This window comes from Cnephaeus nilssonii, assembly GCF_951640355.1.
Source record: "Cnephaeus nilssonii genome assembly, chromosome: 2".
Taxonomy (NCBI): domain Eukaryota; kingdom Metazoa; phylum Chordata; class Mammalia; order Chiroptera; family Vespertilionidae; genus Cnephaeus; species Cnephaeus nilssonii.
Genome location: NC_137073.1, coordinates 10,884,934 through 10,910,997, shown reverse-complemented (window position 1 = coordinate 10,910,997; position 26,064 = coordinate 10,884,934). Strand labels below are relative to the sequence as shown.

The window sequence follows — 26,064 nt, the reverse complement described above, 5'->3', positions numbered from 1 at the left end:
GGCTTTGCAGAGGAGTTTTACAAAACATTCAAAGAACAACTAACACCTATACTACTCAAACTATTTCAGAAAATCCAAGAAGGAGGAACACTTCCAAACTCTTTTTATGAGGCCCACATTATCCTAATTCCAAAACCAGATAAAGACACTAAAAGAAAGAGAATTACAGGCCAACTTTCCTGATAAACATGGATGCTAAAATCCTCAACAAAATATTAGCAAATCACATCCAGCAATATATTTAAAAGATCATAAACCAGGATCAAGTGGGATTTATTCCAGGGTTGCAAGACTGGTATAATATTGGCAAATCAATAAATGTGATACATTATATAAACAAATTGAAAGACAAATATTACATGATCGTATCAATAGATGCAGAAAAAGCATTCGACAAAATCCAACACCCATTTTTTTATAAAAACTCTCAGCAAAGTGGGAATAGAGGGAGCATATCTCAACATGATAAAGGCATATATGACAAACAAATAACAAACATCATACTCAATGGGAAAAATTAAAACCATTTCCCCTAAGAACAGGAACAACACAGGGATGCCCACTTGCACCACTCCTGTTTGACATAGTACTGGAAGTGCTAGCCATAGTGAACTGACAAGAAGAAGAAATAAATAGTATCCAAATTGGAAAAGAAGTAAAACTGTCATTATTTGCAGATGATATGATATTGTACAGAGAAAAACCTAAAGACATCATCAAAAAACTACTTGACTTAATAAATGAATTTGGCAATGTAGCAGGATACAAAGTTAACGCCCAGAAATCTATGGCTTTTTTAAACACCAACAAGAGGCCTGAGCACAAAATTCGTGCACTTGAGGGTGTACCTCAGCTTGGCCTGCGCCCTCTTGCAGTCCATGAAGCCTTGGGGGATGTCCGACTGATGGGTTAGGCCCCGCTCACCATGGGGAACAGGCCTAGGCTGGCAGTCAGACATCCTTAGAACTACTGCGGAGGTGTAAGAGGCCGCTGCACTTGCCAGCCATGAGCCCGGCTTCAGGCTGAGCAGTGCTCCTGCATTGAAGGTCTGTCCCCTGGTGATCAGTGCACATCATAGTAACTGGTTGTTCTGCCATTCGGTCAATTTGCATATTAGCCTTTTATTATATAGGATAATGAACTCACAGAAAGAGAAACTAAAAAACAATCCCATTTACCATTGCAATAAAAAAAAATTAGATACCTAGGAATAAAATTAACAAACAAGGTAAAAGACCTGTACTCAGAAAACTACAGAACATTGAAAAAAGACCTAGAGGAAGACATAAACAAGTGGGAAAATATACCATGTTCATGGATTGATAGAATCAACATCATTAAATTATCCATTGCCCTAACTGGTTTGGCTCAGAGAATAGAGCGTCGGCCTACGGACTGAAGGGTCCCAGGTTCGATTCCGGTCAAGGGCATGTACCTTGGTTGTGGGCACATCCCCAATAGGGAGTGTGCAGCTGATCAATGTTTCTTTCTCATCACTGTTTCTAACTCTATATCCCTCTCCCTTCCTCTCTGTAAAAAATAAATAAAATATATATATTTTTAAAAGTCCATACTACCCAAAGCAATCTATAGATTCCATGCAATCCCCATTAAGATACTAATGGAATATTTAACAGGTCTTGAACAAATTCTCCAAAAATTCATATGGGATAAAAAATAAAAGACCCTGAAAGCCTCAGCAATCCTGAGGAAGAAGAACAAAGTTGGAGGGATCACAATACCAAATATCAAGCTATATTACAAAGCCACTGTTCTCAAAACTGCCTGGTACTGGCACAAGAACAGACATATAGTACAATGGAACTGAACAAAGAACCCAGAAATCAACCCAAGCTATAATGACAATGGAAAGAAGAGCATAGAATGGAGTCAAGACAGTCTCTTCAATAAATGGTGTTGGGATAATGGGAACCATTCATCCAAAAAATGAAACTAAACCACCAACTTACACCATACACAAAATAAACTCAAAATGGATAACGGACTTAAATGTAAGAAGGCAAACCATAAAAATCTTAGAGAATCCATAGGAAACAAAATATCAGACCTATGCTGTAGCAATATCTTTACCAATACAGCTCCTAGGGCAATGGAAACTGAGGAGAAAATAAACAAATGAAACTATATCAAAATAAAAAGCTTTGCACAGCAAAAGAAACCATCAACAAAACAACAAGAGAGCCCACTGCATGGGAAAACACATTTGCCAATGCTTTCTCAGGTAAGGGTTTAATCTCCAACATTTACAGGGAACTCATACAACTTAACAAAAGGAAGATAAACAATCCAATCAAAAAGTGGGCAAAGGACCTAAATAGACAATTTCAAAAGAGCACATACAGAAGGCCAAGAGACACACGAAAACATGCTCAAAGTCACTAATCATCCGAGAGATGCAAATCAAAACGACAATGTGGTACCATCTCACACCTGTCAGAATGGCTATCATCAACAAATCAACAAATGACAAGTGCTGGCGAGGATCAGGAGTAAAAGGAATCCTGGTGCACTGCTGATGGGAATGCAGACTGGTGTAGCCACTGTTGAGAACAGTATGGAGTTTCCTCAAAAAATTAAAAATGGAACTCCCATTTGACCCAGTAATCCCACATCTAGAAATATATCCCAAGAAATCAGAAACACCAGTCAGAAAGGATGTATGCACCCCTATGTTCATAGCAGCACAATTTACAATAGCTAAAATTTGGAAACAGCCTAAGTGCCCATCAGCAGGTGAGTGGATTAAAAAATGGTGGTACATCTACACAATGGAATACTACCCTGCTATAAAAAATAAGGAACTTTTATCATTTGCCACAGCATGGATGGACCTGGAGAGTATTATGCTAAGGGAAATAAGCCAGTCAGAGAAAGATAAATATCACATGAACTCACTCATTTGTGGAATATAATGTACAACATAAACTGATGAACAAAAATAGAGCTAGAGGAAAATAATTTTTAGAATATAATAGTAGTAATCCTTTTATTTGCAGATTTTTAATATTTCCTACAAGCTTTGTGATATTATACTATATTAGTACAGTTTTGGTAATCTACACTAATAAAAGAGAAACATGCAAATTAACCATCACTTCGCTATTCCCACCAGCCAATCAGGAGGGAATATGCAAATTAGAAGGAGAAAGAAGGCGGCTGCCCAGCTGCTCCAGGTGCGGACTGGCCTGGTGGGGCAGGATGCCTGTTATGAGAGGGAGGGCGGAGGGCGAAGGGATCTACAGGAGCAACACTCTGGCCACAGTGAAGACTTAGACTACAGACTCCAGCCTGAATCTGCAGCTAAGATGGCACTGGGACCCAGGCTTGCACTCCAGCTGGAGTCTGCAGTGAAGACGAAGGCAGCAGACTCTGGCTGGAGCATGTAGCAAAGATGAAGAAGGCAGATTCTGGCCAGAATCTGCAGCAAAGGCCGCAGACTCCAGCTGGAGTGCAAGCCTGGGTCCCAGTGCCAGAGGAAAACTGGTGCTGGAAGCCAAGGGATGGAAGGCCTATTGCATGAATCTCTTCGTGCAACGGGCCTCTAGTATTATTATATTTTAAATCATTTTTATCTTGAAATATTAATGTTTATTGCATGTAATATATTATATTTAAAACTAGGGAACCGGTGTATGAAATTCATGCACTGGGGGTCGGGGGTTCCTCAGCCCAACCTGCCCCCTCTCACATACTGGGAGCCCTCAGGGGATGTCCTACTGACGGCTTAGGCCCGTGCCCCAAGGGGAGCGGGCCTAAGCTGCAGTCTGGCCTCCCTTGTGGGAGGCAACCAGGCTGATCAGGGGAAGGCACCAGCCCCATCACCCCACTGTTGCAGCCACTGCCAGTCACCACAGCCACCAAAGTGTTTTCATCAACACGGACTCCAGTCCCTTCACCAAGAAAAAATGACAACTTTCTTCAGGCATTTTCAAGATGTATCTTTCATAGGCTATGCATTTCTTTATTTTTTTATCCTCACCTGAGGATATGTTTCCATTGACTTTTAGAGAATGTGGAAGAGAAAGGGAAAGACAGAGAGAAACATCAAAGTGAGAGAAACACTTTGATTGGTTGCCTCCTGCATGAGCCCTGATCTGGGCCCCGGCCAGGGAGGAGCCTACAACCTAGGTACATACCCTTGATCAGAATTGAACCCAGACCCTGCTGTCTGCAGGCCGAGGCATTATCCACTGAGTCAAACCGGCTAGGGCAGGATATGACATTTCTTAGCCCTCCAGCAGCGGGCCTTCATTTTTTTCTCCAGAAGTGTGGTGGAAAAACCCTAGATCACCTTTTTGGATTCTTATTACCCATGTTACTAAGAATATTACCAGTAGCATACAGGAAGCTTAGCCAATGCACAGTCAGAAAAGTTGTTTCCTCTATAGTTCACACCAATCGAGGGCTGGGCCCTGCCCAGGACTAAAGTCTCTTGCTGAAGCTTTAGGCCTGGGCAGGCCCCTCCAGCTCCCTCTGATCACCAGCTCAGTCCCTGCCCAGGCCTACCCAGACCGAAAGCCTCTTGGGCAGGAGCAGACCCCCAGCTCCTTGCAATCAATCACAGGGGGTCCGCTCCTGCACAGGCCAAAAGCAAACCCCCAGCTCCCTGCCCAGATGATCGATAGCAGGGGATCCACTCTTGCACCAGGCCAAAGCAACCCCCAGCTCCCTGCGATTGATTGCAGGGGGTCTGCTCCAGCACCAGGCCAAAAGCCTCCGCCAGAGGCTTTCAGCCTGGTGCCAGAGCAGACACCCAGCTCCCTGCGATCGATCGCAGTGGGTCCACTCCTGCACCAGGCTGAAGCAACCCCCAGCTCCCTGCGATCGATTGCAGGGGGTCTGCTAAAAGCCTCCAGCAGAGGCTTTCGGCCTGGTGCCAGAGCAGACATCCAGCTCCCTGCGATCCATCGCAGAGGGTCCGCTCAGGGCGCCTATGTATGCAAATTAACCGCCATCTTGGTTGGGTTAATTTGCATACTCATCTTGATTGGCTGGTGGGCGTGGTTTGGGCATAGCGAAGGTGTGGTCAATTTGCATATTACTATTTTTTTAGGTAGGATTGTTTTCCTTGAAATATTGTTTATTACATGTAACATTATATTTAAAATAGTTTTTCTTGAAATATTAATGTTTATTGCATAAAAAGGGCTAATTATTTTGTATCTAAAAAAAGAATGAACTATGTATTTTAAGGATATATATAATTTTGTTAACATTTGTTTCTTGTGTACATAAGTATTGAGGGGCAATATTGAATGTATTTCTTAGTATGAATCACGCTTAAGAATAGTTAGAGAGTGGCTGACTTGAATGTCTTTTTCAAATTTTGTAGATGTGAAATACCCTCCTTGGATAGCTTTGGGCACTGGTCTAATTTTTTTGCCCTCAGGGTAATGTGCAGCACATTTAGGGGATTCCCACCCAGAACAGAGGTTCCATCCCATTCAGTTGGCTGCATCCACCCCTAAGCCCAATTGCTTCTTCTGCAGAGAAAATGCTCGTTCTATGTTCGGTTCCAGCATCTCCCGGCCACCCGACCAGACTTGGGGCAGCGGAGCTCAGAAGGGCATGAGCATGGGCCCCACTCACCTTCCTCGGGTACTTGTATGGGGCGGTCACTGACTTCACGTGCTCCTGCAGCTCCTGGGTGAGCTGGTCCGGGTCATGGGACAAAAACTGTGGGGTCAAGACAATGAAGGCCTTCACCACCTGCAACACAGAACCAGAGCGGGGACTCAGGGTCAGTGCCACCCAGTTGCCTGGTTTAAAAAGTAAGTGTTTATGCAATGAATGGCAAACCAAGCTGACACCGAGCTTTTGGAAACGGACAAGACCAGGTTCAAATCCAAATACTTAAATTTCTACTCTTTCCCTTGCAAAATCACTTAACCTCAAATTTCTTCTCCGTGACATGCGCAGAGTGCAGGTTCATCCCATGGAACTGAACATGGTGGCCTTATGTTCAGATTACATGAGCTAGTACACACAAAACATGCACCTAGTTTAAGTTTGTTATTATCCTCAGCTGTTGTAAGCCACCCATTGTCTTCACTAGCAGAGAGGCATGGACAAGGAACCTGGAAGGCTGGTCAACATTGAAGCTCTGAAAGGTCAGAGCCAAGCACCCACTGTCTAGTTGAGACAAAGAGAGCTGAAGCAACTTCCACCTTTTAGTCTTATGTAAATCCTTACTGATGGGCTATCATTGGAATTGCGGGCCTAAGGGCTATGGGTGGATCCCAAAACCTGAATAAAAGGGATGGCAAGGCTGGAGCAAAGGGGAGTTCTTCCTCTTAAGCTGGGCTCCCGCCTGGCCCCCAATATTTCCAAATTAATATTTTCTAGTCTCTTTCATTTGCGTGCGGCCTCCTCCACAGCCCGAACCCTGAACCTGAAATCTGAACCATGCGGGACGTGGGGGGGACACTCACACTCAGCATCATTATTTTCATCACCATTTTTACCATTAATGTATGTACAGTTCTGTGCCTGGAACCTGTGGGCATTTCATAATTGTTGGTAACTTACTGGACTTATTGTTTTTATATTTTAAGTAGTTGTTGATTCTATTTTTAAAAATAAGTTTTTATTGATTTCAGAGAGGAAAGGTGGGGGAGAGATATAAACATCAATGATGAGACAGAATCATCACTCTGCTGCCTCCTGCAGACCCCCTACTGGAGATCTAGCCCACAACCTGGCATGCACCCTGACTGGGAATCAAACCTCATTCCTGGGTCCACATTCAACCAATGAATCAGATTGGCTGGGCTGAACTTATTGCTTTTATATTGTTACAAGAGGCCCAAAACACAAAATTCGTGCACTTGAGGGGCGGTCCCTTAGCCTGGCCTGTGCCCTCTGGCAGTTCCAGAGCCCTTGGGGGATATCCAACTGCCAGCTTAGGCCCGCTCTCCACAGAGGCAGGAGAGATTCCTGCCACTGCCACTGCACTCACCTCAGGACTGACCACCAGGGGGAAGCTCCAACATTGAGCATCTGCCCTCTGGTGCTCAGTGCGCATCATCACAACTGATTGTTCCGCCATTAGGTTGATTTGCACATTGGCCTTTTATTATATAGGATTTATGTCCCCATTGAATTGCACGGGCCTTGTACATAGTAGGTGCTCAATAAATCCAGTGAATGCAATGGAAACAGAGTGCTCAGATTTCCATCTTGGCTCCACCACAGTGTAATCTGGGCAGGTTATTTAACTTCTTTATGCTGTCTGTCTATTAAAAGGGTATAATAAGTAAGAGTCTCTAACTCATTAGGTTGTTGTGAGGGTTAAATGAGTCAACCCACCCAGTATCTAGTCAGGATTGTCACAGATGGTGCCACAGTGCCTCCTGCTGCCCACATAGTATGAGTGTGGCATGCATACCAACTGCTCTGGAAGATTCCCCTGCGGCAGCCTTCCAGTGCCCACACGCAGACCCCATGACCTCCTGTCCTTCTACTCACCTGCCCTCGGATCGGGTCCGGGCTGCTCACCACAGCTGACTCAGCCACCGCAGGATGCTCCGCCAGGGCGTTCTCCACCTCTGCCGGCCCAATGCGGTACCTGCGGGACCAATGGTTCCTGCTCTGCTCCTGAGCAGATGCCAGGGCTGGAGTGACCCAGGCCCTCCCATCTCATGTTTGGGAGTCACACTTCCCTAGGCACAGAGGGCAACCTTCACGGGAGCCAGAGGACTGTGAAAAGGCTCTGTGTGGACCAGGATGTGAAGACCTGGGCATTGCAAGCTCAGATGCTCCCAGGGCCTCCCCTCACTGCCTCTGGTGGGCTGTGGGGTGGGAGGCTGTCCTCCAGGGCTGTGGGCGTGGCACAGGAACTGCCCAGCAGGACTCTTACTGTACTCTTGGGAGCCTCAAATTTTTCTTAAAGATTTAGAGAAATTCTGTCTCACTACATCAGCATCTCATGTAGAAATTTAAAAAGTAAAACAAACAATTTCCCTGATGCATCCAAGGGAAGTTGTTACTTGTGTCACTTTTTCTCCCCACATCACCTAAGCGGTAGGGACAGCAGATCGGGAGCCACACTACCTCGGTTCAAATCTGGGCCTCTCCCTGCACTATCTTGGAAACTTTCACAACTTAGTTCACTGGTCAGTGACTCAGTGTTCTCCTCTGTAAAACAAGCACAATAATGGCATCTACTGGGAGAAGCAAAGCAAGGAGGAGTGTACTTTCACACAGTAAGTACTCTATGAGCTTAGCTGCTATTGCTGTTGTTGTTCTGTGACATGTGTCCCATTAGAGGAACACAGAGAATAATTTCCCCCAACGAATGGGGACAAATGGGGGCACAAACAAGGTCTCCCTTCCCAATCCTATATCCCCTTTAAATTGCACAATGTCTCCTGTGGTTGCAATTCCAGGCCTTCTTGAACTTTATTTTGATGTTGGGGGAGATGCACAGATACCCCAGGCCAGGTCCCTGTAGAAATGGCTGCATTCAGGAACAGGCTGCGGGTCCCATCCCCAATGCACTGAGGAATGGTGCAGCAAGCTAGAGCCTGCCAGGCCCAGGTCAGCCACACCTACCCAGAGGCGTTGATGATGTCATCGTCCCTCCCCAGGAACCAGATGTAGCCCTCTTCGTCAATAGTTGCTTTGTCCCCAGTGTTGTAAAAGTCCCCACACTCCACTTTGGCTGTCTTCACTGGGTCATTCTGCAGAGAGAACAGCACTCTTGTTGAAGGCAGTGAGATTAGAGATCGTGAGCTGCAACCTGGCTCAGATCTGGGTTTGAGTCCTGCTTCTCACTCCACCAGGCACCTGTGCAACTTTTTTAACCTCTCTGAGGTTATCTGCTTTACATGCAAACACTCAATGCATGCTACTGGTCAATTAATGTACAAAATACACTGGCAATTGATATTAATATAACACAGTGGCTGAACAGATGGAAGGTGACAATAAACTTTTGCTAAATAAATTTTCTTCCCCAAGTACTATCTCATCTTATCCTCAAAGAAAGCTTGTGGCCCTGGCAAGTGTGACTCAATTGGTTGTCATCCCACGCCAGTTCACTTCCTGGTCAGGGCACATGCCCAGGTTGCTGGCTCAATCCCCAGTAGGGAGCGTGCAGGAGCCAGCTGGTCAATGTTTGACGAAATAATGGCAGAAAACTTCTCTAACCTGGTGGTGGAAAAAGTCACACATGTTCAGAAGGCACAGAGAACTCCAAGCAAGAAGAATCCAAACAGGCCCATGCCCCGACACATCATCATGAAAATGCCAAAAATTAAAGACTAAGAGAGAATCTTAAAGGCAACAAGAGGAAAGCAAACTGTTACCTACAAAGGAGCTCCCATTAGGCTGACACCTGATTTCTCATCAGAAATTCTATAGGCCAGAAGGGAATAAATAGCATGGAGTACTCAAGGTAATGGAAAGCAAGGATCTGAGACCAAGATCACTATATCCAGCAAGGCTATCATTCAAAATAGACAGTCAAATAAAGAGCTTCCCAGACAAGAAAAAAAGGCCAAAGGAGTACATCACCACCAAGCCAGCATTACAAGAAATGCTATAGGGACTCTGTAATGAGAAGGAGAAACAGAGAGAGAAACCTACACATACAGAATTAAAATGGCAATAAATAAGTACCTATCAATAATAACCCTAAATGTAAATGAAATACATGGTCCCATCTAAAGGCATAGGATAGCTGAATGGATACAAAAACATGAGCCAACTATATGCTGTCTATAAGAGACCCAGCTCAGAACAAAAGACATGCACACGATGAGAGTGAAGGAATGGAAAAAAGTTTTCCATGCAAATAGAAAAGAAAAAAAATAGCTGGAGTAACAATACTCATATCCGACAAAATAGACTTCAAAGTGAAGGCCATCACAAAAGACAACAAAGATCACTTCAGTACATAATGCAAAAGGGATGGATCCAAAAAGAGGTTAGAACCCTGGTAAATATACATACACCCAATATAGGAGCACTTAAATATATTTTAAAAACTGCTAGACTTTAACTGCTAGAGGAGAGATTGACAACAATACATTCATAGCAGGGGACTTTAACATCCTGCTGACTTCACTGGATACATCTTCCAGACAAAACATGACAAAGATACAGTGACTCTAAAGGACACACTGGATCAGATTGATTTAATGGACACTTATAGAACATTTCACCCCAAAGCAGCAGAATATAGTACATTTTTCTCAAGTGCACATGGATCATTCACAAAGATAGACCACATGTTAGGACACAAAACAAGTCTCTACAAGTTCAAGAAGATCAAAATCCTATCAAGCTACTCTTCATATCACAGTGGAATGAAATTAGAAATCAACTACAGTAAAAACACCCAAAATATTCAAACACATGGAGGATAAGTAGCATGTTATTAAACAAAGAATGGGTTACCAATGACTTCAAGAAATAAATTTAAAAACCTTCCTGGAAACAAATGAATATGAACACACAACAACGCAAAATCTCGGAGATACAGCAAAAGCAGTCCTGAGAGGGAAGTTCATAGCACGACAGACCTACCTCAAAAACAAGAAAAATTAACAATAAACTAAACTTAAAGAACTAGAAAGAGGACAAGAAAAGGCCAGAGAAGGAGAAGGAAGGAAATAATAAAGATTAGAACAGAAATAAATGACATAGACACTAAAAAAACAATACAAAAAATCAGTGAAACCAAGAGCTGGGTTAGCCAGCGGTTTTTACTGTGGGTAGATAGTATCACATGAGGAGCAGCGCCCCCTAGTGGCCAGAGTGATGACAACAGTGACACCTAAAGAGCCTCTGATGGCTGTTCTCTTGGAGAAAGGAGATGGAATCTGAGATCCATTTCAGGTGTGCCCACCCTTCCATGGCCCATCTTGGAAGCTGAGAATTTCCTCTTAGCGGCCTCTACTACCCTGGGAGGGCTAGGCTTTATCTGGTCGGGAGTCTCAGCAGGTTTCCTTAGAGCCCATCACAGGTTTCTGTGATCCCTGGATTTCCCATTAGGCTCTGGGGCTGAAAGACATGGGTTTGAACTGTAGCTGTGCCATGTATGTGACACGGGGAAACACATGACCCCTACGGTCTGCAGGTGGTTTCTCTGAGGAGTGGGGTGGGGAGGCCTCAGGAGGCTCAGGTGGTTTCTCTGAGGAGTGGGGTGGGGAGGCCACAGGAGGCTCAGGTGGTTTCTCTGAGGAGTGGGGTGGGGAGGCCTCAGGAGGCTCAGGTGGTTTCTCTGAGGAGTGGGGTAGGGGGGCCTCAGGAGGCTCAGGTGGTTTCTCTGAGGAGTGGGGTGGGGAGGCCACAGGAGGCTCAGGTGGTTTCTCTGAGGAGTGGGGTAGGGGGGCCTCAGGAGGCTCAGGTGGTTTCTCTGAGGAGTGGGGTGGGGAGGCCACAGGAGGCTCAGGTGGTTTCTCTGAGGAGTGGGGTGGGGAGGCCTCAGGAGGCTCAGGTGGTTTCTCTGAGGAGTGGGTTAGGGAGGCCTCAGGAGGCTCAGGTGGTTCCTCTGACGAGTGGGGTGGGGAGGCCTCAGGAGGCTCAGGTGGTTTCTCTGAGGAGTGGGGTGGGGAGGCCTCAGGAGGCTCAGGTGGTTTCTCTGAGGAGTGGGGTTGGGAGGCCTCAGGAGGCTCAGGTGGTTTCTCTGAGGAGTGGGGTAGGGAGGCCACAGGAGGCTCAGGTGGTTTCTCTGAGGAGTGGGGTGGGGAGGCCTCAGGAGGCTCAGGTGGTTCCTCTGAGGAGTGGGGTGGGGAGGCCACAGGAGGCTCAGGTGGTTTCTCTGAGGAGTGGGGTGGGGAGGCCACAGGAGGCTCAGGACAGTTACCAGGTTTGCGCACACCCCGTTGGTAAACTGGAGGTAGGATGTGAACCCAGCCGAAGCCTGCATTCTTAATCATCAGCCCCAAGTCCAATGATTCCGAAGCCCGGCTTCTCTCCTGCACCAGTGCCACATGGGTCAGGAGAGGAAAGGCTGTGAGCTTTGCGTGAACTAGACCTGGCTTCACTGAACTGGAGCACATAACGGGAGATGGGAGGAGTCTCAGATGCACAATAGAGTCCCCTCCGTTTTCACTACAGGGGTGCATGGGCCAGGGAGCAGCAGGCGGGGCGCCCTCACCTCATACAACATGAACAGGCCGATGGGCTTGGTGGGCTTGATCCTGATGCCAAGGTTCCCTTCAGTGTTGGGCGGCAGGATGTTGCCCTTGTCGTCGATGATCTGGAGCAAGAGGTCTGTGAGGCCCCATGCAGGGCTCCCAGCCCTCCTGCCCCCCCCCCCCCACACACACACACACACACAAGCTCTGCCTGGCTTATGCGTGTGACACCAGTGGGGACCATGGGGAGTTCCCTGTCAGAAAACAGAATGAAGCCGTCAAGTCTTTGAAATCAGCAAGTCATGGGCGTGTTTGTTTCCTGGTGTGGACACCGCATGTGTCTTCAAGCTAGAAAACAGGGTCAGGACAAGCTAAGAGCCCGGAGGGTGGACAGAGCTGCCGGCGCGCCTCCAGGTCCTGTGCGCCACGGCTGTGTGCGCGGCCTCGGCGGGCACGGTGAGCTGCACTGATGCCCACAATACTGACCCTCCCAGGACACCAGAGGGGACCTAGGAGAGGAGGAGGAACAACTCGGGCAGGGGGCGCGGCTCTTCTGCCGCCTGGTGTCACATGGGGCTGATCCCAGCTGAGCCCTCAGTGCTCCCTGGCCACGCCTTTAGGACCAAACCTGCATGTCGAAGGGTGGGATGGCTTTCCCCATGGAACCGGGCTTGACCTTTGACCCCTTGGCAATGCCGCAAGTCAATCCCTGTGCACAAAAGGAAGAGAAGACCAGTTGTCAAAGGCTCTAGGTGGGTCACAGAGCAGCAAGAATGGTTCACGGCACCCCTGCTCCCAGGGCCATGGGGCGCTGCTCATAGAGCCTGTGGGGGAGCTGGAAGCCCTGTGTCCTGGGCTCAGGGCATTGACCCAGCTCTTCAGCAGACATTCACTGCGCCCGACAGGGGGCATGTCCTGGGCCAGTGCCGGCTGCCGGGGCCACAGGGTCCCGTGGGGGAGGCCAGGAAAGGAGCACAGGGCTGAGCTCGGGGCTGTGGGGTGTGGTGGGTGGGGAGTCCCCACTGCATGCCAGGCATGTGTCCATTTGACCAACACTTACTCAGCACTGACCCTGACAGGAACCCTGTCTCATCTGCCCTCGGGGCTGCGCTGGAATCACTTGGGCTGTGCCTCTGCCACCTCTCCCACCCCATTGGCCCTCCTGGTGAACTATGCCTCCTTCCTGGTTCTCTGAAGCTCACATCTCTCCTAAAGCTCAGCCTGCACAGTCACACAGATGAGTTAATGCCCTGGGTCTGACCTGTCAAAGGGGCCGGGAGGGCACCCCCTCTCAGAGCCTGTGGGGCGGGAAGCTGCACAGGCCCGCACCAGTGAGCTCACCTGGCTCCTTAGGGCAACCAGCCCAGACTCAGGCCCCACGAGAAGTCCTGGGCGATCCTCCTCTGGTGGCATTTCCCCCGCATTTCTATTGTCGCCAACAGGCCTTATACTGACTTTTTCAGGTGTTTCCCTCCGTAGATAACAAGTGTCTGAGCTTAGAGACGCCTCTTAGGCTCTGCACCCCTGACACCTGGAACACGACCCCCCACATCAGTGAGGACAGCGGGCTGGCCCTGGGGGATGTGCAGGCTGGGCATCGCCGGGGCTTGCACACTCCCTTCCACTCCCCTCGCCACCTCCCACAGGGTCGGCATTCTATTCCCATTTTGGAGACAAGGAGGTCGAGCTTCTGGCAGGTTCCACGGTATGCCTATGGGCTTGACGCTGCCATTGGCGATGCTGAGAGGAACTGAGACCGGAGCTCCTGGCAAAGGAAGGTCTGCCTCTCCAAGCTGCTGCTCACTCTTCAGGACATGGCAACGCCCACAGGGGAGTGAGCGGGTTGCAAGAGCTTTGAGCAATGAGGCTCTGTGCGGCCAGGAGGAGTATCTGTGGCTCAAGCAGTGGACGCCAAGGGGCGGGGTTACGGGTGTAGCGGGAGCTTCTCCTCGTCCAACAGTGAGCTGTGAGCCAAGCAAGGTCAGGCCTAGAGCCCTCACACTTCTCAGGCCTGGAAGCAGACCACTTCACTGACCAAAATAAAACATTTTTCTCAAAAACAACACACCGTCAGACAAACATGTGAATTAGGACCAAGAGAGCCCGCCCTACAGGTCCTGAGAGGGGTGACTCTGTGAGCTGACGGGATGGTGGGAGGCGGGCGAGTGGCTGTGTCAGCATCAGGGGGTTGAGGATGCTTCCAGAGAGAGGCAGCCCCTCCTCCCACCACTGAAGCCCTTGACGGTCCAGACAGCACAGCAGGCTGCTCGGCCTGCCCATTGTGTGCTCACTGACACCCTTGGGGGTCACACTGTGTGTGTGTGTGTGTGTGTGTGTGTGTGTGTGTGTGTGTGTGTGATGGCCCTGCTCCCTCCTCCGTTCCTGTTCGTGGTCCACAATCACACGTGTGTGCTGCCCCCATACAACCCAGAGATGAGCTTCGGGGCCAGCTCCTGCCTGGCCCTGTGGCTGCTGCTCTAGGGAGGGAGGGTGACATGGGCAGCACTCGCAGGTGGGGCCTCCGTGAGGTGAGGTAGGAGGTGACTCCATTGCCATCGCGCCTCCTGGCTCCCATGATCCCAGGGACGTAGCCCTGTCCTAAGACCCCCATGCAAGGTTTTGTCCAATAGCCGTCAGCACACTGGGGTCTTGACAAGTTGAAGACTGTGTGTGAATTCTCTCTCTCTGCAACCTGATTTGGGGCCAATCTGCCTGGAACTCCAGAGCCGCCCTCTGCTGGCTGTGCACACAGTGGGCCTATGCACACAGTGGGGCCTGTGCGCACGCTCTGGCAGATTCAGCTCCTCTGCTGGGCTGGGCGGCCCTGCGGGGCCCGTCCACCTACCGTTTCCGACTGCCCGTAGAGCTGGTGGAGCACAAGGCCCGTCTGTTCTCTCCACTTCTCTTGCTCCTCGGGCAGCAGGGCCTCCCCGCCGGTAGTGCAGTGCTCCAGAGTGGGGAACCTGAGGCTTGGGGGAGACAGGTGTCCACAGAGCTTCAGAGCAGGCCCTGGACCTCCTACTCAGGCCCAGGGGTGAGGAGCCCATCCACCTTTCTGCTTCCTCACTTTCTTACTTGCCTTTCGGTTGGACGTCATTCACATCCGGGTTCACTCCTTATAAATTGTTCTTCAGTGGGGGTGGGGGGTGGTGATGAGGCTAAGGGGCTCATTTAGGGATCCTTCAGGCGAGGGGAGGGGTGGTGGTGATGAGACTAAGGGGTTCAGTTAGGGATCCAACTAAGTTTGGACACTGAAACCTCATCTGAGGGAAGCTTCTATGTGGAAAGAGCGATGTTTTATAAACCGTGAGGGGGTGAAGGCTAGGACTCCGGGGACACGCTGGGGGTTATCGGACTGCACTTCCTGCCTTGGGGGAGACGGGTTATGTGAACTGAAGGGCTTTGTGTTTCCGAGTGGAGAATGCAAGTTAGGGATTGTCAGTGAATTGCTCTGGTGATCAAGGAAGATTGGGCTGGGTGTTGGAAAACAGGACAGGGGTCACAGATAGCAGCCCTTTAAGAAGGAATTTTGGAGAGAACAGATAATCTGCTGTGAGCCTGCAGCAGGTATATCCTGTACTAGGCACGCCATTTGCTGTACATGATTTCTCCTCCATTTCCCCCAGGAAAATTCCCAGAAACAATACAAAAACAATCACAGAATCATAATGGACTCCCTAATGGAAATGAGGATAAGTGACTGAGGTCTGAGCATCATCAGCAGGCTGAGCCAAACCAATTCTTGGAGCTGAGGGTAGTGGCAGACCTCTGGCTCCCATTCCCACCCACCCCACCCCAACCGTCACCTCTCCTGGTACACAGAGTCAGGAGTGGTGGACAAGGGGGCTGGTTTCATTAGGGGTGTCTTCCTCATTTGTCTGAAGTTTTCCCCAAAGTAGGTAAAATTAGCAGTCTCCAGTGGAGTCATTAGTGATGCCCTGATTGGATTTTTACTGGGTTTGGACCAATTTCATCATCTGAGGAATGTTGCAAAAAGTGGCTGTCATATGAGCTTTGAAATTCAGGTAGAGGTAGACTCCAAGGGCATGGTGGGATGGAGGTTTCGTGAATAAAAGCAAGTTGTATTTCAGAGATAGCTTCATAAGGTAGTTGTTCAACTCCTTGACATTTTAACTCTGTGTCTAAAAGTTATTTGGTCTGATTTTTGAAGCAGCCATTTCCATTTTAAAGTCTCTAAAATGTATATAACTGCCCTTAGGTTCAAAGACAATATTAGCTCAAAATTAATCTATAAACACAGGGAAATATAAAAATAAACTTATAGCAAAATTCACTACATCCATCAGGTTGGTAAAAATTAAAGACTCTGACAAGAAAAAATGTTGCCACAGATGTGGAACAAGGGAACCCTGCCTCCCTGCTAGTGGGCGCACATAGCGATTGGATACTTTGGAAAATAGGGGGTAGAATGCGGTGTCAGTGTGACTCAGCAATTTCTCCTAGAAAGGCCCCACATAGTGAGTGTTTATGTGCACAGGGTGAATGTGCAATAACAGTGCTAGTCATCGATAGCCCTCAAATTACACCACCCAAATGTCCATTAGTGGTAGAACAGATGTAAAAATGTGGACTTTTATAAAATGGGATATTATACGGCAACAAAACTTAGCTACAGCAATATGATGCAACATGGGCACATCTTAGAAATATGATTAAGTAAAAAGAAGCCAGACATTACAGAATGATATGATTACAAAGTTCACAAGCAAGTAAAATAGACTAATGGGTTTCAGAATATTTCCTTAGGAGGAAAACTACAAGGCGAAAATAGAAGAAAAAAAAACACACAAATGAGTGAACACCATAAAAGTCAAGATAGTGAGTTCCTCTCGGGGAGTTGGAGAGGTCTGAGTAGATCACTGGGGGCTGGCAATGTTCTCTTATTGTGAATTGAGTGAGTGGTTACATACTGGTTTAATTTTCTTAATCTACAAATTTATGTCTTATGTATTTTTCTGTGTGTTTGTTATTTCACAATAAAAAAGTTTAAAAAAGGAAAAAAGAACACAATGATGCAAGGTTCGCTGTATCATTTGGATCTTAGTCCTGCTTAATAAACGAATTCGCCTGGCTGGTAATTATAACTACCAACATTTCTCACACACACACACACACACACACACACACACACACACACACACACACACTAGCTCTCAATGCCCTCAAAGAACCAGAGTTGAAACAGTCAGACCATTACCATCCTTGGCTGGTTATTGAAAGAAACAGCCAGGGGAGAGGCTGACAATGTTGAGCACAGTCAGCTGGGAAGCAGAGGCCTGTTTGCTTCACCAGGAAGCTCCAGTTTCACACCCAAGAAATGGCAGCATAGCCCCCCCAAGGGAATTAACACCTCTCTCTCCCCTGTGGTCCAGGATTGTGTGTGGGAGGGGACATAGGGGAGATCAGGAACTGCCCAGTAAAGTCAAAATGGCACAGGGGAAGGTGTTGGACCACAGAGGCTGTCAGTCTAACCTGGGAAAAGATCGTTGACTAGGGGTGGACCCATGCATGCCCCTGGAATCTTGGGAAGGTAACTGGTTGTTTTGAAAAAGCTCCTGGTTGAGACCCAGGGGGTAATGCTGGCTCTCTCTCTTGCCTGGGACCCCACTGGCCCAATTTGTTCCTGTCCCTCCCGCCCAGGAGCAAAGGACCATGCAGGTCTACAGCCACCTGGGCCTGGGGGAGACTTCCAGGCCCGAAGGCTCATGAAGCAGAAACTCCGGGCATTGGCCTCTGCGTTTGGCCTGTTGAAGACGAAATTGGACTTATTCCAGGGCAGGGCCGAGAGATTGGCCTTGGGAAGCCCAGAGGAGAACTCTATTGATGTTACGTAACAAATAAACCACATTGCCACATCGCAATCTCCCGTGCGTGGATCCTTGGGATTCTTTCCTCCCAACCCTGTAGAAGAGCCTGTTTCCCACGGACACCAAGACCCCAGTAAAACAGACTCCTTAAAATCTTACCCAAAGATTGTGATTACAACAAGCCACTTCTACATACCTGCTAAAATTCTCCTGCAGAATCATTCGAAATACAGAGGGTGCAGTAAGGCACTGGGTGATGGGGTATTTAAAGAGTGTCTACAAGGTGAACAGAGAAAAATTTTATATTTATATTAAGATGAAAAATACTGGCCAACAACAACAATAACAAAATACTGGCAATTATTACCATTTTTTTTCTGATCTCCCTTCTAAGAGAGCCCATTTATTCATTTGTTAATTCTTTTAGTATCTGTATATTGAACATGAATGTGTTTATGGACTGAGGGAGTAGAGCTGATGAAAAGTGAGAGACTGATAATATAGAAGAAAGGGTAAAATGGATTAAAGATGAGTAGTGAGGGGCTCCAATGGGAGGGCCTGGAGAAGAACAGGCCCCACAGTGGTGAGGGGAGGGGCCTGGGCTTGAGAGGTGGAGAGGCAGGTCTGCGAAGGAAAGCCAGGGTGCAGTGAGTGCAGACACAAACAGCATGTTCAGGTGCAGGGAAGTCACTTGAAAGGGTTTATGGAGGCAACGTCAATCATAACCATGATGTACGAGTAACAATAACAGCAACTGCTGCCAGTTCCTGAGTGTTTTCAGGTGCAGGCCTGAGGGCTAAGCACTTTACACACTTTGCCTCTATCATCTCAATATTCCCAACAACCTTATGAGATTGAAATTATTAAAAGTCCCATCTGAAAGGTGAGGAGACTGAGCTCAGAGAGGTAAGGTAACCACTAACAAATGTTAAAGGTGTGAAAAGGAACTGGAACCAACATATTCCAAGGGCTCTGTTTTTAAACACTTCAATCAGTTCACACACACACACCGGCCACCTGGCCCTGGAGGAGCCAGGAGACCTGAGATTGTGCTGGTTGCTTTAATTTCTCAAAATGTGTATTCAGGGTGGGTCACTGACTGATTCAGCGCCTCACATTTTGAGACACCCAGAGCCCAGGTTATATCACCCTAATGGGCTGCTTTGTTCTATACACTATTCTCCACAGGGGCCAGCTTTTGGGCCTGAAACATGAGTTTCTCCTGGAGTTTGTTGACACTGACACATTAGTCCTCTTACCTCTACAATGACCTTAGGGTCAAACTGGGGCAGATGATGGATGAAGACTGTAGACCCTGCTGTCCATGGTTCAAACAGGGTCCCCACTGCAGCCATAATCCAGCCTGGATCTGACATGCACCAGAGGACATCAGAGGTCTTCAGCTGCAGTACTTTCCTGCTGACTCCAAAATACAGTGGCCTCAGATTTGTAACCACAGGAGGATGTGACCAAGGGCTGGGGAATCTGGTTCTGAGACAGCGAGCCACCCCTCTCACTCTGAATTCATGTGGTTAGTGTGGGGCTCCAGACTCACTCCCACCCCAGACCCAAAGACACGCCAATCAGATTTCCTGGACACATGCCACTTCAACTGGTTCAATCATAATGACCCTTAAGGCTGGGAAAACTGCAATGAAGTCTGTTGCTCTTTTTCTGCATTCAAATCTTTTACTGGTAGAGTTTTGGGCAATACTGGCAGCCATCAGCGATAATGAAGGAGGGGCCTTTCTGAGAACAGCATCAAAACATAACAGAAAGCCTTAACGGGTTTAGCTCAGGGGATAGTGTCGGCCTGCAGACTCAAGGGTCGCAGGTTCATTTGTGGTCAAGGGCACGTTCTTTGGTTGTGAGCACATCCCCAGTAGGGGGTGTGCAGGAGGCAGCTGATTGATGTTTCTCTCTCATCCATGTTTCTAACTCTCTCTCCCTATCCCTTCCTCTCTGTAAAAAATCAATAAAATATATATTTTTTTAAAAAAAACATAACAGAAACAGCTCTACCCAGTTTGACTCAGTGGTTAGAACATTGGCCCACAGTCTGAAGGGTCTCGGGTTCGATTCTGGTCAAGGGCATGTACCTCAGTTGCAGGCAGCCCTGATTGGGGTGCGTGTGGGAGGCAACCAATTGATGTGACTCTCTTACATCAAGGTTTCTCTCTGTGTGTCTCTCCCCCTCCCCCACTCTCTAAAAATCAATAAAAAACAAATACCCTCATGTGAAGATTAACTAAAAAATAATAATTTAACAAAACAGGGGGTGAGGTGTGTTAGAAGGGGGGAATGGAGAAAAAAGGGGCCATATGTAATACTTTGAACAATAAAGATTTGATTTTTAAAAAAACACACACACAACAGAAACAGCTGGTAGATGGAGAGACAGAAAATTGAATCCAGTGGCTACTCAGCTAGGTCTGAAGCATTTCTCCACCTACTCTTACTGTTTCTGAGGGACCTCTGTGTGCAGAACTCCTTGAGAAAAACTCATCTCTCCCATTAGCAAGCTATGGCTTTGAAGAGCTCTTCTGTTAGTAGGGAGGGGCCTGGAGAGCCATTCACACTCCCTCTTCCCATCTCTTAGGGCTGTGGCACACCCACAGGAAATGACAAGCTAGGGACCTCTGTTCTGAGCTTCAGACCCAACTGCCCACTGGGCATCTCAAACCCAGAGCATCCTAATCTCTCCTGCCTCCCTGGACTAATTCTTCTCCAGTGCTCTCTGTGTTTCAGTGAATGTCATTACTGTCCAAGCTCAAAACCTGGGAGTCCACCTTGACTCTCCAGCCCCTCCCACCTCCCACATCTAGCCAGCACCCCCTCCCATTCTAAAACCTGGGAGGCCACCTTGATTCTACAGCCCCTCCAACCTCCCACATCTAGCCAGCACACCCTCCCATTCTATCTCCTAAAATCTCAGACTTCTTAACTTCCTTCATGTCCCCAGCACCTTGTCCAAGCCACCACCATCTTGCACCTAAATTATTCTAAGACCCTCTAACAGATCTTTCTTTTTTTTTTTTCAATCTTTTTTTTTTCTTTCCAATTTTTTTATTAAGGTATTATATGTGTACATATCTTGCCATTGCCCCCCCCACCCCACTCCCATATATGCCCTCACCCCCCAGAGTTTTGCGTCCATTGGTTATGCTTATATGCATGCATACAAGTCCTTTGATTGATCTCTTATCTCCCCTATCTCTCCCTAACCTTCCCCCTGTAATTTGACAGTCTGTTGATGCTTTACTGTCTCTGTATCTATCTTTTTGTTCAATTTTATAATGTTCTTTATTATCCATAAATGAGTGAGATCATGTGGTATTTTTCTTTCATTGACTGACTTATTTCACTTAACATAATGTTCTCCAATTCCATCCAGGTTGCTGCAAATGATGAGAATTCCTTCTTTTTTATGGCAGCATAGTATTCCATTGTGTAGATGTACCACAGTTTTCTGATCCAGTCATCTGCTGACGGGCACCTAGGCTGTTTCCAAATCTTAGCTATGGTGAATTGTGCTGCTATGAACATAGGGGTGCATATATCCTTTCTGATTGGTGTTTCTAGTTTCTTCGGATATATTCCCAGGAGTGGGATTACTGGGTCAAATGGGAGTTCCATTTTCAGTTTTTTGAGGAAACTCCATACTGTTCTCCACAGTGGCTGCACCAATCTGCATTCCCACCAGCAGTGCAGGAGGGTTCCTTTTTCTCCGCATCCTCGCCAACACTTGTCGTTTGTTGATTTGTTGATGATAGCCATTCTGACAGGTGTAAGATGGTACTGCATTGTTGTTTTGATTTGCATCTCTCGGATAATTAGTGACGTTGAACATGTTTTCATGTGTCTCTTGGCCTTCCTTCTGTCTTCTTTTGAAAAGATTCTATTTAGGTCTGTTGCCCATTTTTTTATTGGATCATTTATCTTCCTTTTATTAAGTTGCATAAGCTGCCTGTAGATGTTGGAGATTAAACCTTTATCAGTGATAACATTTGCAAATATGTTCTCCCATGTAGTGGGCCTTCTTGTTGTTTTGTTGAGGGTTTCTTTTGCTGTGAAAAAGCTTTTTATTTTTATGTAGTCCCATTTGTTAATTTTCTCTTTAGCTTCCACTGCCCTAGGAGCAGTGTCAGTGAAGAATTTCTTTTGGCATATGTCTGATATTTTGCTGCCTGTGGATTGCTCTAGTATTTTTATGGTTTCCCGTCTTATGTTTAAGTCCTGTATCCATTTTGAGTTTATTTTTGTGTATGGCGTAAGTTGGTGATCAAGCTTCATTTTTTTGCATGTATCTGTCCAATTTTCCCAACACCATTTATTGAAGAGACTGTCTTTATTCCATTGTATGTTCATGCCTCCTTTGTCAAATATTAATTGAGCATAGTGGTTTGGGTCAATATCTGGATTCTCTATTCTGTTCCATTGATCTATATGTCTGTTCTTGTGCCAGTACCTGGCTGTTTTGAGAACAGTGGCTTTGTAATACAGCTTGAAATCTGGTATTGAGATCCCTCCTACTTTATTCTTCTTTCTCAGGATTGCTGTGGCTATTCGGGGTCTTTTTTTATTCCAGATGAATTTTTGGAGAGTTCTTTCAAGGTCTATGAAATATGCCGTTGGTATTTTAATGGGGAGTGCATTGAATCTATAGATTGCTTTGGGTAGTATGGACATTTTAATGATGTTGATTCTACCAATCCATGAACATGGTATGTTCTTCCATCTGTTTACGTCTTCCTCTATCTCTTTTTTCAGTGTCCTGTAGTTTTCCGTGTATAGGTCTTTTACCTCCTTAGTTAAGTTTATTCCTAGGTATCTTAATTTTTTTGGCGCGATGGTAAATGGGATTGCCTTTTTAGTCTCGCTGTCTGTAAGTTCACTATTGGTGTATAAAAAGGCCATAGATTTCTTGGCGTTAATTTTGTATCCTGCTACATTGCCGAATTCATTTATTAAGACTATTAGTTTTTTGATGGAGTCTTTTGGATTTTTTATGTACAATATCATGTCGTCTGCAAATAAAGACAGCTTTACTTGTTCTTTTCCAATTTGGATGCCTTTTATTTCTTCTTCTTGTCTAATTGCAATGGCTAATACTTCCAGTACTATGTCAAACAGGAGTGGTGAGAGTGGGCATCCCTGTCTTGTTCCTGTTCTTAGGGGAAATGTTTTTAGTTTTTGTCCATTGAGTATGATGTTTGCTGTGGGTTTATCATATATAGCTTGTATTATGTTGAGGTATGAGCCTTTTATTCCCATCTTGTTGCAGTTTTTATCAAGAAAGGGTGTTGGATTTTGTCAAATGCTTTTTCTGCATCAATTGATATGACTATGTGATTTTTATCTTTCAATTTGTTTATGTGATGTATCACGTTTATTGATTTGCGGATATTGTACCATCCTTGCATTCCTGGGATAAATCCTACTTGGTCATGGTGTATGATCTTTCTGATGTACTGCTGGAGCCGATTTGCTAGAATTTTGTTGAGGATTTTGGCATCTATGTTCATGAGGGATATTGGTCTGTAATTCTCTTTCATTGTGTTGTCTTTATCTGGTTTTGGTATTAAGGTGATGCTGGCTTCATAGAAGGAGCTTGGAAGTGTTCCTTCCACTTGAATTTTTTGGAATAGTCTGAGGAGGATAGGTTTTAGTTCTTCCTTGAATGTTTGGTAAAACTCTCCTGTGAAGCCATCAGGCCCCGGGCTTTTGTTTGCCGGAAGCTTTTTGATGACTGCTTCAATTTCGTCCATAGTTATTGGCCTATTGAGCTGTTTAGATTCTTCTTGATTGATTTTTGGAAGGTTATATTTTTCTAGGAATATGTCCATTTCCTCCAGGTTGTCCAGTTTGTTGGAATAGAGTTGTTCGTAGTATTTTGTAACAATCCTTTGTATCTCAGCAGGGTCTGTTGTTATTTCACCTCTTTCATTTCTGATTTTGTTTATTTGGGTCCTCTCTCTTTGCTTCTTGGTGAGCCTGGCTAGAGGTCCATCAATCTTGTTTATCCTTTCAAAGAACCAGCTCTTGGTTTTGTTGATCTTATGTATTGTTTCTTTGGTCTCTATGTCATTTATCTCCGCTCTGATCTTTGTTATTTCCTTCCTTCTGGTTACACTGGGCTTTTCTTGCTGCGCTTTTTCTAGCTCTTTGAGTTGTAGGGTTAAGTAATTTATTACCATTGTTTCTTGTTTTTTGCAATAGGCTTGTAGAGCTATGAACTTCCCTCTCAAGACTGCTTTCGCTGTGTCCCATAGATTTTGGATTGTTGTGTTTTCATTGTCATTTGTTGCCATGATGTTTTTTATTTCTTCCTTGATCTCTCTGGTAACCCAGTCCTTGTTTAATAGCATGCTGTTTAGTCTCCATGTGTTTGATTTCTTTGGATTGTATTTATTGTAGTTGATTTCCAGTTTTATGCCACTGTGATCTGAGAAGATGCTTGATATAATTTCTATCTTCTTGAATTTGAAGAGATTTTGCCTGTGACCCAGCATATGGTCTATCTTTGAAAATGACCCATGTGCACTTGAGAAGAATGTATATTCTGTGGCTTTGGGGTGAAATGTTCTGAAGATGTCAATTAATTCCATCTGGTCTAGTGAGTCATTTAAGATTGCTGTTTCTTTGCTGATTTTTTGTTTAGAGGATTTGTCCAGTGGTGATAGTGGGGTATTAAAGTCTCCTACTATGATCGTATTGCTATTAATCTCTCCCTTGATATCCTCCAGGAGTTTTTTTATGTATTTGGGTGCTCCTATATTGGGAGCGTATATGTTTACCAGAATTATTTCTTCTTGTTGGATTTCTCCCTTTAGTATTATGAAGTGGCCTTCCTTATCTCTTGTTATGGCATTTACTTTGAGGTCTATTTTGTCAGATATAAGTATTGCTACCCCTGCTTTTTTTTCATTTCCATTTGCCTGAAAGATATTTTTCCATCCCTTCACTTTCAATCTGTGTGAGTCTCTTGTTCTGAGGTGGGTCTCTTGTAGACAGCATATACATGGGTCGTGTTTTTTTATCCATTCAGCTACTCGATGTCTTTTGATTGGAGCATTTAGTCCGTTTACATTTAAAGTTATTACTGAAAGGTATTTGTTTGCAGTCATATCTATTTTTGTGTCTGTATTCCTTCTTACCTGTTTATTTCTTCTTTTTACAGTATTCCCTTTAGCAATTCTTGCATTGCTGGTTTGGTGGTGATAAACTCCCTGAGGCTTTTTTTGTCTGCAAAGCTCCTGATTTCCCCTTCAATTTTGATTGATAGTCTTGCTGGATATAGTATTCTTGGATTCAGTCCTTTGCTTTGCAACACTTTGTATACCTCCTTCCATTCACTTCTAGCTTGTTGTGTTTCTGATGAGTAATCATTTGACAATCTGATGGGTGTTCCTTTGTAGGTAACTCTCTGTCTCTCTCTTGCCGCCTTTAGGATTCTCTCTTTATCATTTATATTTGCCATTGAAATTATGACATGTCTTGGTGTGGGTCTTTTGGGGTTGATCCTGCTTGGGACTCTCTTTACTTGCGTAACTTTTATCTTTCCCATATCCGGGAAGTTTTCTGTCATTATTTCTTCAAATAGATTTTCTAAACCCTGCTGCTCTTCTTGTCCTTCTGGCAGCCCTATTATACGCATGTTACTTCGTTTCATGTTGTCCCGAAGCTCCCTTAGGCTTTCCTCCTGCTTTTTAATTTTTTTCTCCAATTGCTGTTCAGCTTGAGCTTGTTTCTGTACCTGATCTTCTAACTCACTAATTCGGTCCTCTGCTTCTTGTAGTCTACTGTTGAAACTTTCCATGGTGTTTTTGATTGTAGCTATATCACTCTTCATTTCTTCCTGATTCTTGCATAAGTTGTTGATTTTCTCATCCATCCGTTGTATAAATTCCACGACCATTACTCTGAACTCCTTTTCGGTCATGTTGCAAGCTTCAGTTTCACTAATTTCCTTTCTTGGCGACTCCACATTTTCTTTCCTCTGTGAGATATTTCGTTTCCCCATTCTGGCTATTACCAGAAAGCTCAAGTTTCCGTTTGCGTGGACCTGGGCTGTGTGCTGTGGGGACTTCGCTCCACCCGAGTTTCACTGGAGTGCTCTGACACTAGGA

General features: G+C 45.9%; 1 protein-coding gene across 6 annotated transcripts in view; it reads right to left on the bottom strand.

The window, feature by feature from the left end:
• Positions 1 to 26,064, bottom strand: part of LOC307116439 (acyl-coenzyme A synthetase ACSM1, mitochondrial-like) — a 62,896-nt gene that overhangs the window by 6,640 nt on the left and 30,192 nt on the right. For 5 of the 6 annotated variants that reach the window (XM_079800406.1, XM_079800405.1, XM_079800402.1 and 2 more), the window contains 8 exons: positions 19,195 to 19,354; positions 18,132 to 18,211; positions 14,953 to 15,076; positions 12,736 to 12,816; positions 12,128 to 12,229; positions 8,575 to 8,702; positions 7,489 to 7,588; positions 5,611 to 5,730 (listed from right to left, as the gene is read on the bottom strand). In XM_079800406.1, the coding sequence (XP_079656532.1) occupies positions 5,611 to 5,730; positions 7,489 to 7,588; positions 8,575 to 8,702; positions 12,128 to 12,229; positions 12,736 to 12,816; positions 14,953 to 15,076; positions 18,132 to 18,211; positions 19,195 to 19,354 (895 nt within the window). The remainder of the gene's footprint in view (positions 1 to 5,610; positions 5,731 to 7,488; positions 7,589 to 8,574; positions 8,703 to 12,127; positions 12,230 to 12,735; positions 12,817 to 14,952; positions 15,077 to 18,131; positions 18,212 to 19,194; positions 19,355 to 26,064) is intronic. The other variant, XM_079800407.1, reaches the window with a different exon arrangement.